The sequence below is a fragment of the Oncorhynchus tshawytscha genome, linkage group LG19 (genome assembly GCF_018296145.1).
Source record: "Oncorhynchus tshawytscha isolate Ot180627B linkage group LG19, Otsh_v2.0, whole genome shotgun sequence".
In the NCBI taxonomy this organism is placed as follows: domain Eukaryota; kingdom Metazoa; phylum Chordata; class Actinopteri; order Salmoniformes; family Salmonidae; genus Oncorhynchus; species Oncorhynchus tshawytscha.
Window position 1 is genome coordinate 50,640,166 of NC_056447.1, and position 17,646 is coordinate 50,657,811.

Consider the following 17,646-nt stretch of genomic DNA (forward strand, 5'->3'; position numbering starts at 1 on the left):
TCGCTCAAGGGGATTTGGGAGTTGGTGGTAGAACAAGCTAGCCTGGTTTACCAGTCTCTTTACCTAATCCACTCCCTGTACCCATGTGATGTGCCAAGAGACTGGTCTTAGTTTCTGCCATCTTCAAATATAAACGTTATATCATTAATGATGAGAACAGAGGATTTTGATACTGATTTGATCACTCACACAGCTATCGTCCCATCACAACGACTATGCAAATATTGAAACTCACTTTTTCTCCACAGAAACATGTTGCTAAAACCAGTCTGTCCCAAATTTGCTAGCTCACTTCTAAATTCTCAAACTAAATACATACTGCAATTCCAACCACAAAAGGTTTTTAGTTTCAAAATACAACAACGTGCCTAGCTAACAGCTAAATGTTTTTGACTTTGTTATACATTGCAATTATATTTTCGAGGCTCCACATGTCATGGAAAATATTAACGTTATTTACAACAACCAATGAGCAACTCCGCAGTAAATCCAGCGCGAGGACGTTGAGATTGCTAAAAGGTCAGTCTCTCTGGCAATGACAAGGAAGTGACCAGGAGTGAAACGTTCAGACTAAGAACATATAGGCCTACTTCAAAAGAAAAACTAGGGGCCAACTGTCAAACAGAGGCTATGTAATGTATTTTCTGAGAAATGCAAAGGAACACAACGATACATTTCTGTATGCTGGTACTGTACAAGAAAATGCGGTGCCAAGCCATTTCATTAGGGCATGGAGAGACACTCTTTCTGATATAATCTAATACAAGGCTATGCCATTAGACGATTTGCGTACATACATTTCACTTATGGGTGGTCCATTTTGCCATGAACCCAACTGAGCTACAAAGGACTTGTTGAGGAAAAGCGTGCAAGTGAGCATTTCACTGCATTGTTTACACCTGCTGTATCCTGTGTACGTGACATTTAAATGTCGATTGACGGCGGAGATAGAAGATTCAGTTGAAGTGAAACAATTCTGTAGACATTTAAAAAAAAAATGCATCTGTAAATAATCAAACATTATATAGGCCTATGTAAATAAATGTTTATCTGTAAATAATCAAACATTATATAAGCCTATGTATCTATAAATAAACGAATGGATTTAAATACTTTACATCGAAAATGTTGAAAGAAGCCATGAGTGAACTCGTGCTTCAGTAATGGAATCAACATTTCCCTGACATTCTTTTGTAATGAACTACATAGCTACAGTGCGCAATATTGCGCGAGTTGTTTACATTTGAAACGCACACCACTCATTTTAGCCCCATGTGCCCAGAGATTGGAACAAATCAGACATTAGACATTTCACCCCAGAAAGCTACTGAGAAAACATTTCAGGCAAGTGGACAGAGATAACAACCAGGGATTCAGGCATTTAGACCTATTCTGTAAACAACAATAACCTGCACTGAACATTTGCTTCTTAAACACTGTGATCTGAATAGCAACAAATGCAAAACTACTAAAATGTAGGCTATAGATTATTTAGACTATAGAAGTAGTCACTATTTTTGACTGAAAACTCAAATGATTTGTTATTGCATTCCCTCAGATATTAATTATTCTAAGTCATAGTACCTATCCCGAACACAAACTGGAAATGGACATTCCCTCCCCTCTTCGCTCCCCTTTGAGCATGCCTGATATTAAGAAAGGTAAGCCTACATTTACACAGATGCTAGTTTTTCTATATATAAGCTTTATTTTTTATTTTTTGACATGTTATGATACCATTTATGTTCTTTCAGTGAAGATAAGTTCTCCCAAACACACTCCTGATGCTGAATACCTCTTAAGGAGAAGGGGTGGGATGGCAGGTATTTCATTTGAGGACAAATATACAATTTATGGGTGACTAAAACGTTTATTATGAATAACAAACAAATAAACCATCTAATGTATTACAGAAAGTCTTGAGGAGACTGCAAAGCCAACATTGGATACAGTCTGGCTGAAATCAAGAAATAGTACAGGTAACGCTTAACATATGCATGCAAATAATTGAACCATGGCAAATGTCATTGTTCTTACTTTCATGATAATGTTATTATTTTATTTTTTATTTGTATCTTGTTAAAAGCACTTTGATAGGATATTTGTTGAACTGTTGAATGCAGTGTTTCTCAAAACTCTCCTTGGGGACCCCCAGGCATTTCACCATTTTGTTGTGGCCCTGAACTAGCTCACCTGATTTGCTCTAGTCAAAGAGCATGATGATTAGTTGACTAATTGAATCAGGTGTGCTAGCTCTGGAATATATCCAATACATGGAATGGTTGGGTATCCCCGAGGAGAGGTTGGAGAACCACTTTTAATGAATACACACCAGCCACGGAGACATGTTTTTATTATCTCTGATATGCAGATGACGACAGAAAATCTAACAACCCGTTTGTGCTTCCAATGGATCGTAACATCTTCAAAAAGAGAGAGATTGAATCTGTAATCAAACAACAAGTACGTAGGCTACTGTAATACCCTCGGGGACTTTTATGCATCCATCTCTAAGACCATAATAGAAAATAATACAAATAGAATAGAATCTTCAGATCGAGGCCTGTGAGCCTATCAAGTCATTACAGGAATACCATTTTGTAATTCTCGCTCTCTCTCAGGAGAAGAAGTTCTTCAGCAGCCTGCCAACCCAGATGAAGAGTACCTACCTGTCCCGACTCAGGTGCCGCTCTGCCCCCATGAGGAGTGCTGTGCAGGACACAATCGCAGAACCAGAGAAATGCAGTCGGGAAAAAACAACGTGGGCCACCGTGGTCACTAAAAGTACTGTATATGACAGACAACCGTCTAGAATCAAAATGTACATTTTAATGATCTAAATATGAATGTATTTGTATTGCTGTCTGGGTCCTATAATTAAGATGATTGTATAATAGGTAGACCTATAATAAAATTATATTATACTGTATATTTTATTATAGAGGTATCTATCATTATTTAAATTATTGGATTTTATTTAACTAGGCAAGTCAGTTAAGAACAAATTCTTATTTTCAATGACGGCCTAGGAACAGTGGGTTAACTGCCTGTTCAGGGGCAGAACGACAGATTTGTACCTTGTCAGCTCGGGGATTCAAACTTGCAACCTTTCGGTTACTAGTCCAACGCTCTAACCACAAGGCTACCCTGCCGATTTAGACAGCAGTCACAATAAAGGCACATACATCGATGTTTTAACAGAGTATCGACCAGGTTATCTCTTGTCGTTTTGCAGGTTGCAGTCAAGAGAGGGAGAACATTAGGGACTACTTGTCTAAACAGCGAGAAAAGTTTATGCTGCAGGTAAAACAATTATGGTCTAAAATGTAACAGAAGCTGTGGCTAGGTGTAATGAATTCAATCAAACCTGCAGTGCCGTAGTAATGCAAAGCCAATTTCATTTCAATTCAATATGATTTAAAAAAAAAACAGCCATCATTTCTGATGTAGAAGAGACATAATCTCTACAGTAGGTTTTAAGGAATTCCAGTCTCTCTCTCTCTCTCTCTCTCTCTCTCTCCATGTCTCTATAGTACTCTCTCTCTCCATGTCTCTATAGTACTCTCTGTCAGTGAAGCAAGACACCATCAAGAAGCTGGAGAAGGACACGGTGATAGAGCTTCAGTTGATCAGACACGCTGAGAAACATCTGCAACAGGACTCGGTCGCCTTTGAAAAGTTCATCAAGGAAAACGACCAGAGCTCAGTGGAAGCTGTCAAGTTGTTAGTAGAGCCTATCATTATTGTTACCAATAAATAGTAGCCTACACATGATTTTTTGCTTTAGCTTTTAAAATATCTCTAGCTACCTGATTGACAAAATAACCAGTAGGTTACAGTAATATTTACAGTAGTTAGTTCATTTATTCACAGGTAAATCATGGAAAATGCACAATGTTACAATAAGTTAATCATTACCCATCTCATATGAATATACTGTATTATATACTATTCTACTGTATCTTAGTCTATGCCGCTCTGACATTACTTGTCCATATATTTATATATTCTTAATTACATTCCTTTACTTAGATTTGTGTGTATTGGGTATATGGTGTGAAATTGTTAGATATTACTGCACTGTCAAGGGCTAGAAACACAAGCATTACGCTACATCAGGAATAACGTCTGCTAAACACGTGTATGTGAACAATACATTATTTCTTTTTACATTTAAATAAAAACATCACATGTATATTCTGTTATATTTCTTTCCAGGGCAGAGAAAGAGACTATGCTGAAAATGGAGAAAACAGCAGAAATTAAAAAAGTAACAGTACAAATGATGGCGATGAAAAGGTACTGTATCATGTACGCTATACTAGAAAGGAAAATATCAAAATGTGTCTCCTTCGAGCCGGATTTGAACCAGCGACCTAAGGATTTCCGCTTTGATTCCAACTACAGTCCTCCGCTCTACCAACTGAGCTATCGAAGGGACGCTGAATAACATAGAAAAAATAGGGCATTTAAACATTCTAACAGAGGAACTCGAAAGTTGTGAAATATTTAATAGTTTTAGTATTTCCCCCCCAGTAACGCTGCACGGTCTTAACATATTTGACTCCTGTAGCTAATGTACGGTAGTAGTGAAAACTACCTAACCACGTTACGTTTTTTTCAGAATGGATGAGCTAGCATGCGCGTTAGCTAGGCTACGTTTAGAGAACACGCCGCCGTCGCGCTGAACTCATTCCTTTTCATTTGGGGAGTGGGGTGGAGTCGACATGTGTTTGTTTTTTCAGTGGTAGTAAATGTCCTCCCACCTAATGCAAGCATATCCCCTTTAGCGACATCTCAAAGTATCAAGAAATACTGAAGGAGTACCAGACCTACAAAACGTTTCTCATGGCCGTCGGACCCATGGAGTGGCGTGAGGAACAGAAACGCAAGAGGGAGGACAGGAGAGCAACCAAGCAGAAAGAGAATTCAAACATTTTCTGTCTTCCTTCATCGGTCAAAGGTATGGGAGTTTAAATACTTTCCTTGGATTTATTTGAGATTGATAAAAATGTGTGCAATAGGAAATATGCAATAGTAGGCTAAAGGTGGCAGCAAAATGGTTTAAATTAATCTAGGATTAGAGTTCATCCACATTGGTGCAACGCACCCTAAATCTATTGACAGAAGTCTTGACATTTTGTATTATTTTACTGATTCCAAGACGAAAATAAAAAAGGTCCAGCGTATGCCAGACGCAATTCAAGAGTGACAAAAAATGCTCAGATAAGACATCAAAGCAAAAGGTAAAGAGGATGGGGAACATTTATATATTTGATTTTATGATATAACGTAATTGACAAGTAACATTGAAAATAGTTCAGTGTTACTGTGTGCATTTGATTGTACCCTGTCAGTGGCAAAGTCAGCAGCATACTTCACCACCAGGAGAGACAGGGGTCCACCATCCCTGAGGTGCCAGAGACCGCAGAGACCTCAGACAGTGACGAGGTATGGCTTAAACCTTCCTGTTTTTTAAATTAATGAACCTTCTTGAGTATTGATGTGTTTTGTTGACATAATGTATGTAACCAAACAGGAAAGTGGTTAAAAAAATGGGGGTAAACCAGAGGTAAATTTAGCAAACCCCCCAATGCAAAAAAAACATACATAAATAACGTATCTAACTACCATAATAAACCCTATTCCCAATTTAAGACAAGGAAACTGGGTTTATTTGGGTTGACCCCCCAAGACAGCACAAACAAATCCGACTGGGACCGGACGTATGTGTTATCATTAGCTCTTCCATTTTGTTCTCTGCTGTGGCTCCTCTCCTCCAAGGAGCCAGAGTTGTGTTACTCCAACCCCAGGGACATGCTGAATTTGCTGACTGATCTGGAGGAGCAGAACCTGTCCTACATCCAGAACTTCCAGGAGACAGAGGAGGTCATGGATGAGATCCGCAAAACCATCCAGTTGACGCAGGAAAGAATGTAAGGAAGGGCACATCATCTATGCTGTTATACTCCCTATTTAAATCAAATCCTCTCCAGGAATACTACAGTGCTGTGTTCCTCAAGAGTCTAGCCACTAGGTGGCAGGGTAGCCTAGTGGTTAGAGCGTTGGACTAGTAACCGAAAGGTTGCAAGTTCATATCCCCGAGCTGACAGTTAACCCACTGTTCCTAGGATGTCATTGAAAATAAGAATTTGTTCTTAACTGACTTGCCAAGGTAAACAAGGTAAAGAAAGAAATGAAAATGAGTGTTTGTTATCGACGAGTCCAGGTTCTCCTTGGACAACTTCACCTCTTTATTCCATTAATTTCATGCCTAATAAACACGAGCCAGGTGTCATCCCTAGCACATGTGTGGTGTGGGTTTATTTACATGTGTAATGTACAGGAACAGTGAGGCCCGGATCCTGCTGCAGCAGGTAGACATCCTGAAGAACACCATCCAGAGGGAGGAGGAGAAGACCTCTGAGCTGGAGCTCAAGTCCAGGATCTTCTCCTACGGAGAGTACAGAGCTGACAAACAGGTTAGTACTATTGTCCACGTCGTTGCTGCAGGCCCAATGGATGAGCGCGTTTGATGAATGACATCGCTCTCGATGACGAAATTGCAACTGCAGGTTCCATGAGCGCCTTCGATTGGCTGATTGATTGAATGACTGATTCATTGGTCTACTTCCTAAAATACATCAGAGAAGAAGATCCAAAGGTACCTCAATCTCCCCAGATGTTTTCCTCCCACTGCATTTTGAGAGGGAGACTAGGAAAGAGGATGCAAGAATTCAAAGGAAATAGATCGTGTGTTTGAATTTACAATCTGGAGTGCCAGTGTGTGCTCAGAATGCGCTCTGGGCGTTCTTAAACTCACGAGTGTTGTCAGATTGTCCGTTCGTACATTCAGAGCGTTTTGCTCTCGGATAGTTCAGAGCCACACTGGATGCTCTGGTCGAGGAGTAGGGCTGATCCGAGCGTTCTGACCTCACAACGGCAGTCAAGCACCCAAGCTAACTGGCTAACGTTGGCTAGCTTTCTAGCTACATCCAGACACATAATGAGAGAACACCTCACTCTGACCATTTTACTCTCCCTAGTAGAGCTGGTAAGGCTGTTTTCATGTTATCCAGAGCATTGGTGACTGTAACTGTGCTGCTGGCAACAATTTCATTGTTCCTTTTTACTGACAACTGCCATATTCAACGGGTGTTGAGCGTTCGTAAATGAATCTGTTATTCTGTGCTCTGGCACACTCAGACGAGTGCTCTGAAATCGGTGTAGAGTGCATTTACGAACGCACCCAAAATTGAGATGAAACCATTTCGTAGTCAATTTCACCTCCTTCCTTATCACAGGACGTGATGCTCAATGTGCTGCACAAGAAGGTGAAGGAAGTGTACAGGGTGTGTGTGGGAGAGGTGGACTCCAATATCAGCACTCTTCACATGCTGGCCAACATCGAGAGCAGAATGCAGGACGTTATGGACCGACTGGAGACGCTGCCCCCGGACAACATTGACACCGTCCGCACCCAGCGGGAGAAGGAGAAGAGGCTCAAGTACGTGTCCTTCCTCACAGCTCTTTGCGGTCATACACCGACCAGGAACCGTAAAAGCTCTTTAGCTGCGTTTACACAGGCAGCCCAATTCTGGTATTTTCCCCCACGCTAATTGTTCTTTTGACCAATCATATCAGTTATTTTGCCAATAATTGGGTAAAACATCAGAATTGGTCTGCCTGAGTAAACGCAACCTTTTGTGAAAACTTCTGGTGTAAAAAAGGTCTTTATAAAATAAATGCGATTTGATTTAATTGTTGCCAACAACATACCACACTAATGCACATTCGGGATGAATGCTCTCAATTGTGCGGCCAGCGGTAGAAGTTGACCAGGGTATTTATTATCCCAAACTTCCTCAGCGATCTCAGGAAGAAGGCTATTAAAGGCTGTTGTGCCGTCTTGACAATAATGCTCCCTTCCTCTAATCTCCTGTCAGGATGCGTGAGGAGAAGCTGTTGATGAAGAAACACCACCAAGAGGAGAGACTCCGAATGGCTCTGGAGAGAGCCACCTCTGACAGCAAGAAGAGGGTCAGTGTACCAAACTGTGCACAAACAGGACACATATCGATTGCTATAATACAGTTTGAGTAAATATAGACTGTTTTGTAGACTGGTGGGCATAGAGAATCAACCTAGAATACAATATCTACCTTTGCTACACTGTGTATTGATGAAACATGCTTCTCCAGGACCAAATGCCTTTGCAATGACACCTAATATTACAGAACTGTAACAGACACTTTGCTACACAGCCAGTCCCTGTTTATTCTGTTTTCTCTGGCTTGTAGACGGGCAGAAGGCTGATGCCGCGATCGGAGCCATCGGAGATCAAGAAGAAGGACAAGACACATGCGTTGACCACTAGAGAGCAAGAAGACGCCTTGTACTTCTTTGCCTGATTATTTTAAACCATCAGTATTCACAGACAATATAAGACAGTGACTGATTTTAAATGAGCTTTTGTATACAGTACCAATCAACAGTTTGGACATGCCTACTCATTCAAGGATTTTTCTTATTTAAAAAAAAAAAAAACTATTTTCTGAAGACATCAAAACAATGAAATAACACATATGGAATCATGTAGTAACCAAAAGGTGTTAAACAAATCTATATTTTAGATTCTTCAAAGTAGCCACCCTTTGCCTTGATGACAGCTTTGCACACTCTGGGCATTCTCTCAACCAGCTTCACCTGGAATGTTGAGCATTTATTGGCTGCTTTTCCTTCACTCTGAGGTCCAACTCATCCCAAACCATCTCAATTGGGTTGAGGTCGGGTGATTGTGGAGGCCAAGTCATCTGATGCAGCACTCCATCACTCTCCTTCTTGGTCAAATAGCCCTTACACAGCCTGGAGGTGTGTTGGGTCATTGTCTTGTTGAAAAACAAATGATACACCATCTGGTTTGCGCTATCGCTGCAGAATGCTGTGGTAGCCATGCTGGTTAAGTGTGCCTTGAATTCTAAATAAATCACTGATAGTGTCACCAGCAAAGCAACATCACACCATGTTTCACGGTGGGAACCACACTCTGCTTCTCACAAAGGCTCCGCCTTTTCTCAGCTCACTGGTCACGATAACACCCACCCGTAGCACACGTTCTAGCAGGTATATCTCACTGATCCTCCCCAACGCCAACACCTCATTTGGCCACCTTTCCTTCCAGTTCTCTGCTGCCAGTGACTGGAACGAATTGCAAAGATCACTGAAGCTGGAGACTTATATTTCACTCACTAACTTTAAACATCCGCTATCTGAGCAGCTAACCGATCGATGCAGCTGTAAATAGCCCACCCAATCTACCTACCTCATCCCCATACTGTTTTTATTAACTTCTGTTTTTTTGCACATCAACATCTGCTCATTTATCACTCGTGTTATTCTGCTAAATTGTAATTCTTTGCTACTATTTCCTATTTATTGCCTACCTCCTCATGCCGGTCTAATGTCCATTGCATGTGTTTCTTGGCCCAAGCAAGTCTCCTCTTATTGGTGTCGTTTTAGTAGTGGTTTCTTTGCACAAATTTGACCATGAAGGCCTGATTCACACAGTCTCCTCTGAACAGTTGATGTTGAGATGTGTCAGTTCTTGAACTCTGAAGCATTTATTTGGGCTGCAATTTCTGAGGCTGGTAACTAATGAGCTTATCCTCTGCAGCATTGGTAACTCTGGGCCTTCCTTTCCTGTGGCAGTCAGTTTTTTCATAGCGCTTAATGGTTTTTGCAACTGCACTTGAAGAAACTTTCAAAGTTCTTGAAATGTTCCGTATTGACTGACCTTCATGTCTTAAAGTAATGGACTGTCGTTTCTCTGAGCTGTTCTTGCCATAATAAGGACTTGGTCTTTTACCAAATAGGGCTATCTTCTGTTTACCAACCCTAACTTGCCACAGCACAACTGATTGGCTCAAATGCATTAAGGAAAGACATTTCGCAAGGCACACCTGTTAATTGAAATGCATTCCAGGTGACTACCTCATGAAACTGGTTGAGAGAATGCCAAGAGTGCACAAAGCAGTCAAGGCAAAGGGTGGCTACTTTGAAGAATTTAAAATATATATATTTTTTGATTTGTTTAACACTTTTTTGGTTACTACATGATTCCATATGTGTTATTTCATTGTAGATTAATAGTGACGACATCAACTATGTAGAAAATATTAAAAATAAAAACCCTGGAAGGAGTAGGTGTCCAAACTTTTGACTGGTACTGTACATTATGTCTATTTGTTAGCCCAGGTCACCAAGGAGCATTTGGATTCACTCACTGATTTGGACTATACAATATTATCTAATGCTATACAACAGTTAGATTTAATATACTGTATACTTGGATTATAAATTTTAAAAATCAATTTTTACCTTAGTATATTCTGTTATTGTTTCCTAAATATGATCATTTACAGATAAAGTAGGTAAATTGCACAAAATAATGCCATACAAGATATTACTGAAATGTGCAATATGCACAATTTTATTATCCTTGTGCTCAAAAGGGGCACAACAGCTTGCTTCATCATCATATAAAAAAAGACAACTGCTTCTCAGATGTTTTCAAAACGAGACATTTTCATAAAAAATGGCAACAAATCAACAAACAAGATTAGCAACCGGACATCAAAAAGGAAGCCTGCAGTAGCATGCGCCTATCAAACGTCTTTCATTTCACCATCCTCCTCCTCCTCTTCTACCCCTCTAATGAACAAGACATTGTTGCATCTGTGTGGAGGGAAAAAAAATAGTGTACTGTTAGCTCACCGTGGGCTGGTATGGCAGACAGGAAATGATTAAACATTGTGCTAATTCTGCAATTAAAAAGGAGATACAGTGCTATCAGAAAGTATTCATACCCTTTGACTTATTCCACATTTTCTGTTACAGCCTGAATTCAAAATATATTTATCCTCACCCATCTACACACACTACCCCATGATGACAAAGTGAAAAGATGTTTAGAGATTTTTCTTTGTGCTAATTTACATAAGTATTCACACTGAGGAGTCGATGCATGTTAGAATCACAGCTGTAATTGCTGCCAAAGGTGAGTCTTTCCGAGTAAGTCTAAGAGCTTTGCACACCTGGATTGTACAATATTTGCATATATATTTTTTTTTAAATTCTTCAAGCTCTGTCAAGTTGGTTGTTGATCATTGCTCAGCCATTTTCAAGTCATTTTTACAAGACGATTTAAGTCAAAACTGTAACTACGCCACTCAGGAACATTCAATGTCTTGGTAAGCAACTCCAGTGTATATTTTGACCTTGTGTTTTAGGTTATTGTCCTGCTGAAAGGTGAATTGGTCTCCCAGTGTCTGTTGGAAAGTGGACTGAACCAGGTTTTCCTCTAGGAGTTTTCCTGTGCTTAGCTCTATTCCGTATATTTTATCCTAAAAAAAAAAAACTCCCTAGTCCTTGTCAATGACGAGCATACCTATAACAAGATGCAGCTACCACCATGCTTGACAATATGAAGAGTGGTACTCAGTAATGTGTTGTGTTAGCCCCTAACATAAGGCTTTGTATTCAGGACATGAAGTACATTTCTTTGCCACATTTTTAGCTGTTTTACTTTAGTTCCTTGTTGCAAACAGGATGCATGTTTTGGAATAGTTTTATTATGTACAGGCTTCCTTCTTTTCACTGTCATTTAGGTTATTATTGTGGAGCAACTTCAATGTTTTTCTCCTATTACTTGGTAACAGTTTTAGTCACCATTTGCCTCATGGTAAAATCCCTGAGCAGTTTCCTTCCTCTCCAGCAACTGAGTTAGGAAGGACGCCTGTATATTTGTAGTGACTGGGTGTATGGATATACCACCCAAAGTGTAATTAATAACTTCACCATGCTCAAAAAGACCTTCAATGTCTGCTTTTTTAGTTTTTGCCCATATACCAAGAGGTGCCCTTCTTTGCGAGGCATTGGAAAACCTCAGTGGTTGAATTGTGTTTGAAATTCACTAAATCGACTGATGGACCTTACAAATAATTGTATGTGTGGGGGTTACAGAGATGAGGTAGTCTTTCAAAGTCATGTTTAACACTTATTACACACAGAGTGAGTCCATGCAACTTTTTATGTGACTTGTTTAGCACATGTTTACCCCTGAACTAACTTAGGCTTGTCATAACAAAGAAGTTGAATACTTATTGACTCAAGACATTTCAGCTTGTCATTTTTTCATTTAAAAAAAAAGTCTACAAACATAATTTAAGTTTGACATTATGGGGTATCGTGTGCAAACCAGTGACATCATCTCAATGTAATACATGTTTTAATTCAGGCTGTAACAACAAAATGTGGAAAAAAAGTCAAGGGGTGTGAATACTTTCTCAAAGCCCTTTGTGTGTAAACTGGTCCCAGATCTGTTTGTGCGGTCTTGCAACTCATATGATAATCGTTACTCCAATCCATGATGACCATAGGAGTTGGCAAGACAGCACAAACAGATCTGAGACCAGGCTAATGTGTTTAATCATGAACTCTGTGAAGTACAAGTAAACAAAAGGGAATTCCACTGAACTTACCTGACGAGCACTTCTCCTAGGTGACCAGCCAATGCTCCATCCACATACTCTTCAGTGTTGGCCAACTATAAAATCAGAGACAATATATTGTTAGAAGTTATAAATTGATATGAATGATGTACAAAATGTACACCTGTTTTTAATCAAACTAAATGAATGGCCCACAGAGATGCAACCAGAGCCATATAGCTTAGCTAGAGATTCGGATGGGCAAGCTCTCTCTAGATGCAAATGTGTGCACATGAGGGACTCTAGCTGTAGGGAATTATGCATTTCAGTGATGTTTTCACATATTTTACTGTATGCATCTTTCTGGTCCACACACACACCTGCATATTCATGTAGCTGTCCACGGACACCAGGTATCCTTTGTATTCCATTCCCCACTTCAGCTTCACCATCACGGGCTTGCCAGTCAGACCGTTCAGGAACGGTTTGGGATTCAGTGGTAAACTCTGAAATGCCATTATCAAATAAAATGTTATTGGTCACATACATATATTTAGCAGCTATTATTGGACAAAAGGAACAACTATATGAAAATGCTGTTCATCGACTACAGCTCAGCGTTCAACACCATAGTGCCCACAAGGCTCATCACTAAGCAAAGGACCCTGGGACTGAACACCTCCCTCTGCAACTGGATCCTGGACTTCCTGATGGGCCGCCTCAGGTGGTAAGGGTAGGCAAAAACACGTCTGCCACGCTGATCCTCAACACTGGTGCCCCTCAGGGGTGTGTGCTTAGTCCCCTCCTGTATTCCTTGTTCACCCACGACTGCGTGGCCAAACATGACTCCAACACCATCATTAAGTTTGCTGACGACACAACAGTGGTAGGCCTGATCACCGACAACGATGAGACAGCATATAGGGAGGTGGTCAGATACCTGGCAGTGTGGTACCAGGACAACAACCTCTCCCTCGAGAGTTTCGAGTTCCTTGGTGTCCACATCACCAATGAACTATCATGGTCCAAACACACCAAGACAGTCGTGAATAGTGTACGACAACAGGAGACTGAAAAGATTTGGCACGGGTCCCCAGATCCTCAAAAAGTTCTACAGCTGCACAATCGAGAGCATCCTGATCGGTTGCATCACCACCTGGTTTGGCAACTGGTATAGCAAGTGGTACCAGAGCGCGTCTAGGACCAAAAGGCTCCTTAACAGCTTCCACCTCCAAGCCGTAAGACTGCTGAACAATTAATCAAATGGCCACCCAAACTATTTACATTTACCACCCCCCCATTTGTTTTTACACTGCTGCTACTTGCTGTTTATTATGTATGCATCATGGACATTCTTACTGACAGTTATGGCTGCAAATTACCTCAACTAACCTGTACATCGCACGTTGACTGTATATAGCCTTTTTCATTTTTTAAAATTACTTTAGTTTATTTGGTAAATATTTTCTTAACTCTTTCGTGAGCTGCACTGTTGGTTAATTATTAAGGGCTTGTAAGTAACCATTTCTTCACCTGTTGTAGTCGGCGCATGTGACAAAGTTTTCATTGACTTGGTATTTTAGCCATATATCACCCCCTCGGACCTGATTGCTTAATTATAGTCATAATATTAACGATAATTAACTGGTTAAATTTAAGTAATAAGGCACGAGGGGATGTGGTATATGGCCAATATACCATGGCTAAGGGCTGTTCTTATGAACCACGCAACTGGTTACCAACGTAATTAGAACATTAAATACACATTTCTGTCATACCCATGGTATATGGTCTGTTATAAACTGGGTGGTTCAAGCCCTGAATGCTGATTGGCTGACAGCCATTGTATATCAGACTGTATACCATGGGTTTGAAGAAAAAAACCTGTTTATTTTTACTTCTCTAATTACATTGGTAACCCGTTTATAATAGTAATAAGGCACCTCTGGGGTTTGTGGTATATGGCCAATATACCACGAGTAGGGGCTGTGTCCAGGCACTCCTCCTTGCGTCGTGCCGAGAACAGCCCTTAGCCATACACCACACCTCCTCGGGCCTTATTGATTAAATATACCAATCAGCAATCAGGGCTCGAACCACCCAGTTTATAACAGGTATGACAAAACATGTATTTTTACAGTTCTAATTACGTTGGTAGGCAGTTTATAATAGAAATAAGGCCGTGGCCATATGCCACAGCCCCTCGGGCCTTATTGCTTAAATATCCCTTAAATATCCCATGGCTTTCAGACAACCAGCATACAGGACCGAAACACATTACAACTGCATCTCACAACTAGCTATCTAGATAATCAAACTAGCTTTTCACATACAGTGCAAAGCACAACAAAGTACATCTTACCACCCTAACTAGTTACCGTAGCTAGATAGTTGGATAATCACAACAAAGGCGCATAATGCGAATTTATGATAACTTGAATTTGAGTAGTTAGCTATGATAGCCTGGACGTTCACTACATATATTACCAATTCTCATCAAACACGTCATAATATAGAATATTTACCATTTTGTTTCTGTATGAGCTTCAACGACGATTTGCACGCCGTTATTGGATACAGGAAGTAGTGGTGAACTCTGAACTCTGATCCGTACAAAACAGCACTGTGATTGGTTCAGTTTTTGTCATTCTTCCTCCTGATTGGCCACTGAACCGGAGAGAAGAACAGACGGGCATTTTCTACTCCAGTCAAGTCTCTTCTCCGTGCGGAGCCCAAATTTGCGGGAAAAGATTCAATGTAGCCAAAATATTTATCGTCGAACTTGTTACATTGTTGCAATTTTAATGAAACAGTTTCAGTCACAGTGTTACAATCAGATACTTGATACAATATAGTCTCTTGCTCGCCGGGCTAGACAACAACAGTTGCAGATTCAGTTGTGACCACTAGGAGGTAATGTTCTCAAATGGATTGAAGTAGCCAACACTCTCCAAACATTGTGAGTGATTTGCATAAATTAAGATAAACTTTTATGGAAACTTGTATCTCCTTTTAAAGATGTAAATTATATTATGATAATCGATATTGGCAGCCACATAGTAGCCTAAAGAATGTTGGTTATTTCGGAATGTTTATTTAAATGTAAATTTAAATTCACAGCAGTAGTTCATTGTGAATGTCATGCAATTTTTTTGACACAAGATAGATCAAATTCTCTCTCTATGTCTCTGGCCATGTTCGAGCGGATCACTTTTGTCAATCTCCATCTTTCAAAGTGTGTTGCATTATGGGGGATCGAAGTTGCCCGACTTACGCCTACATGTCTACCTGCATGAACTTGATAAAAATCAAGAGATCAAATGAAGTTTTGACTGCAGTCGAAGGCAAGTTTCTGCAGTTGCTCTTCACCAACGTCCTCCAGAGTCATGGCCTGCATTGTGGAAGGCTCTATTGTATTTATTTAACCTTTTATTTAACTAGGCAAATCAGTTATTAAGAACAGAGTCTTATTTGCCATGACGGCCTACCAAAAGTCAAAAGGCCTCCTGACGGGGCTGGGATTAAAAATATAGGACAAAACACACATCATGAGAAGGACAACAGCATAACATGGCAGCAACACATGACAACAACATGGCAGCAACACAACATGGCAGCAGCACAAAACACAGTACAAACATTATTGGGCACAGACAAGAGCACAAAGGCAAGAAGGTAGAGACAACAATACATCACACGAAGCAGCCCCGACTGCCAGTAAGAGTGTCCATGATTGAGTCTTTGAATGAAGAGATGGAGAAATAACTGTCCAGTTTCAGTGTTTGTTGCAGCTTGTTCCAGTCGCTAGATGCAGCGAACTGAAAAGAGGAGCGACCCAGGGATGTGTGTGCTTTGGGGACCTTTAACAGAATGTGACTAGCAGAACGGGTGTTGTATGTGGAGGATGAGGGTTGCAGTAGGTATCTCAGATAAGCATCAACCAGTGGGTCTTGCGACGGGTATACAGGGTTGACCAGTTTACAGAGGAGTATAGAGTGCAGTGATGTGTCCTATAAGGAGCATTGGTTGCCAATCTGATGGCCGAATGGTAAAGAACACCTAGCTGCTTGAGAGCACCCTTGATGATTAGGGTGCTTTTGTTTGTCCCATGCAAACGTGACCAAAGACGTGACTGAAACAGGAACCAACTTTGCCGCAATTCATGTATACAGTGGATATGTACAAATGAATGTGATATTTGAGGCTCTCTCTCACCGGGTGCGAACTGGGACAACAATTCAGCCCTGGCAACACTCTAACCACTAGGCTACCCCCTCTGAATCAGAGAGGTGCCCATGGAGCAGTTGTTGGGGGTTAACTGCCTTGCTCTATGGCAGAACAGCAGTAAGTCTCTCTCTCTGTCTCTCTCTCTGTTTCTCTCTGTCTCTCTCTCTCTCTGTCTCTCATTGGCTTATAACAGGGCTACTCCAGTACTATTTGAGAAGGTCCGTGATCACAATGGGAGATAGAGAGCTGCTTTCAAGCGATGGGCACAGCAGGTGTTTATTTGTAAAAGAGGAGGAGGCAGGTAGCTGGGTCCAGGGGCAGGCAGAAGGTCATACACAGGAGGAGGCAGGTAGCTGGGTTGATAAGAGGAAAGGCTTAAAGTACAGGCAGGGAATAGGCAAAAGGCGTTGTTAGATTTTGCCTGCCTCACTATCATACGGGGAAAAACAGCGCTCCAAAATAGAAGTGTGTCTGTCTGTCACAAAACAAACAATACCTCACAATGATGGGGTGCAAAGAATTGAACTAAATAGTGTGTGATAATGACATGCAGGTGTGTGAACAGGTGAACAGATTGGGAACTGGAGAGTGAGCTGCGTTTAGGGGATCTGAGTTGGAAGCAGACGTTCCGGTCACACAAATTTCCAAGGTGGCAAAGGTCTTTTTTTTACCTTTATTTTACAGGCAAGTCAGTTAAGAACCAATTCTTATTTTCAATGATGTCAATTCAATGAACAGTGGGTTAAATGCCTATTCAGGGGCAGAACATCGGCTCAAACTGTTCACACCCCTCTTGAATGTGAGGTGAAAATGTTGCAGTTTTTAAGCTAACTTCCCGTAATTCTACACATTTTGCATGAGGCAGAGAATTGTTTTGCTCTTTTAAAGTTAATTTCCTACAATTGTACACATTTTTCCATGTCTTATGTGT

The 17,646-nt window shown here is 40.7% G+C and overlaps 2 protein-coding genes and 1 non-coding gene across 3 annotated transcripts; 1 reads left to right on the plus strand and 2 right to left on the minus strand.

Annotated features, from left to right (window-relative positions):
• The first annotated feature begins 15 nt into the window (after window positions 1-15).
• On the plus strand, window positions 16-8,497 carry LOC112218924 (coiled-coil domain-containing protein 38). The gene is made up of 16 exons (XM_024380169.2): window positions 16-1,661; window positions 1,755-1,823; window positions 1,914-1,979; window positions 2,372-2,463; window positions 2,622-2,784; window positions 3,236-3,303; window positions 3,560-3,723; window positions 4,219-4,299; window positions 4,791-4,963; window positions 5,165-5,246; window positions 5,358-5,451; window positions 5,785-5,936; window positions 6,347-6,482; window positions 7,305-7,507; window positions 7,947-8,040; window positions 8,301-8,497. Exons 1-16 carry the CDS (start codon window positions 1,607-1,609, stop codon window positions 8,409-8,411), a joined length of 1,803 nt encoding a protein of 600 aa, XP_024235937.1. The 5' UTR covers window positions 16-1,606; the 3' UTR covers window positions 8,412-8,497.
• trnay-gua lies at window positions 4,349-4,438 on the minus strand. Its single transcript is given in 2 exon segments — window positions 4,349-4,384; window positions 4,402-4,438. It is a non-coding gene; the product is annotated as a tRNA-Tyr (tRNA).
• Window positions 8,498-10,462: 1,965 nt separating the features above from the next.
• Window positions 10,463-15,116, minus strand: LOC112218925 (small nuclear ribonucleoprotein F). Its single transcript, XM_024380170.1, has 4 exons — window positions 15,014-15,116; window positions 12,869-12,994; window positions 12,540-12,604; window positions 10,463-10,734 (listed from the first exon to the last, which is right to left on the minus strand). Exons 1-4 carry the CDS (start codon window positions 15,014-15,016, stop codon window positions 10,665-10,667), a joined length of 264 nt encoding a protein of 87 aa, XP_024235938.1. The 5' UTR covers window positions 15,017-15,116; the 3' UTR covers window positions 10,463-10,664.
• Window positions 15,117-17,646: the final 2,530 nt, after the last annotated feature.

What these genes read in the sequence shown, in the direction of transcription:
- LOC112218925 (XM_024380170.1), bottom strand. An exon ending in ACAGCTACATGAATATGCAG is followed by an intron (nt 12,605 to 12,868) that starts GTGTGTGTGTGG and finishes CTGATTTTATAG; the next exon opens with TTGGCCAACACTGAAGAGTA. An exon ending in CTAGGAGAAGTGCTCGTCAG is followed by an intron (nt 10,735 to 12,539) that starts GTAAGTTCAGTG and finishes CCCTCCACACAG; the next exon opens with ATGCAACAATGTCTTGTTCA.
- LOC112218924 (XM_024380169.2), top strand. Translation starts at nt 1,607, where the DNA reads ATGGACATTCCCTCCCCTCTTCGCTCCCCTTTGAGCATGCCTGATATT. An exon ending in AATCTGTAATCAAACAACAA is followed by an intron (nt 2,464 to 2,621) that starts GTACGTAGGCTA and finishes GCTCTCTCTCAG; the next exon opens with GAGAAGAAGTTCTTCAGCAG. An exon ending in CAAATGATGGCGATGAAAAG is followed by an intron (nt 4,300 to 4,790) that starts GTACTGTATCAT and finishes TATCCCCTTTAG; the next exon opens with CGACATCTCAAAGTATCAAG.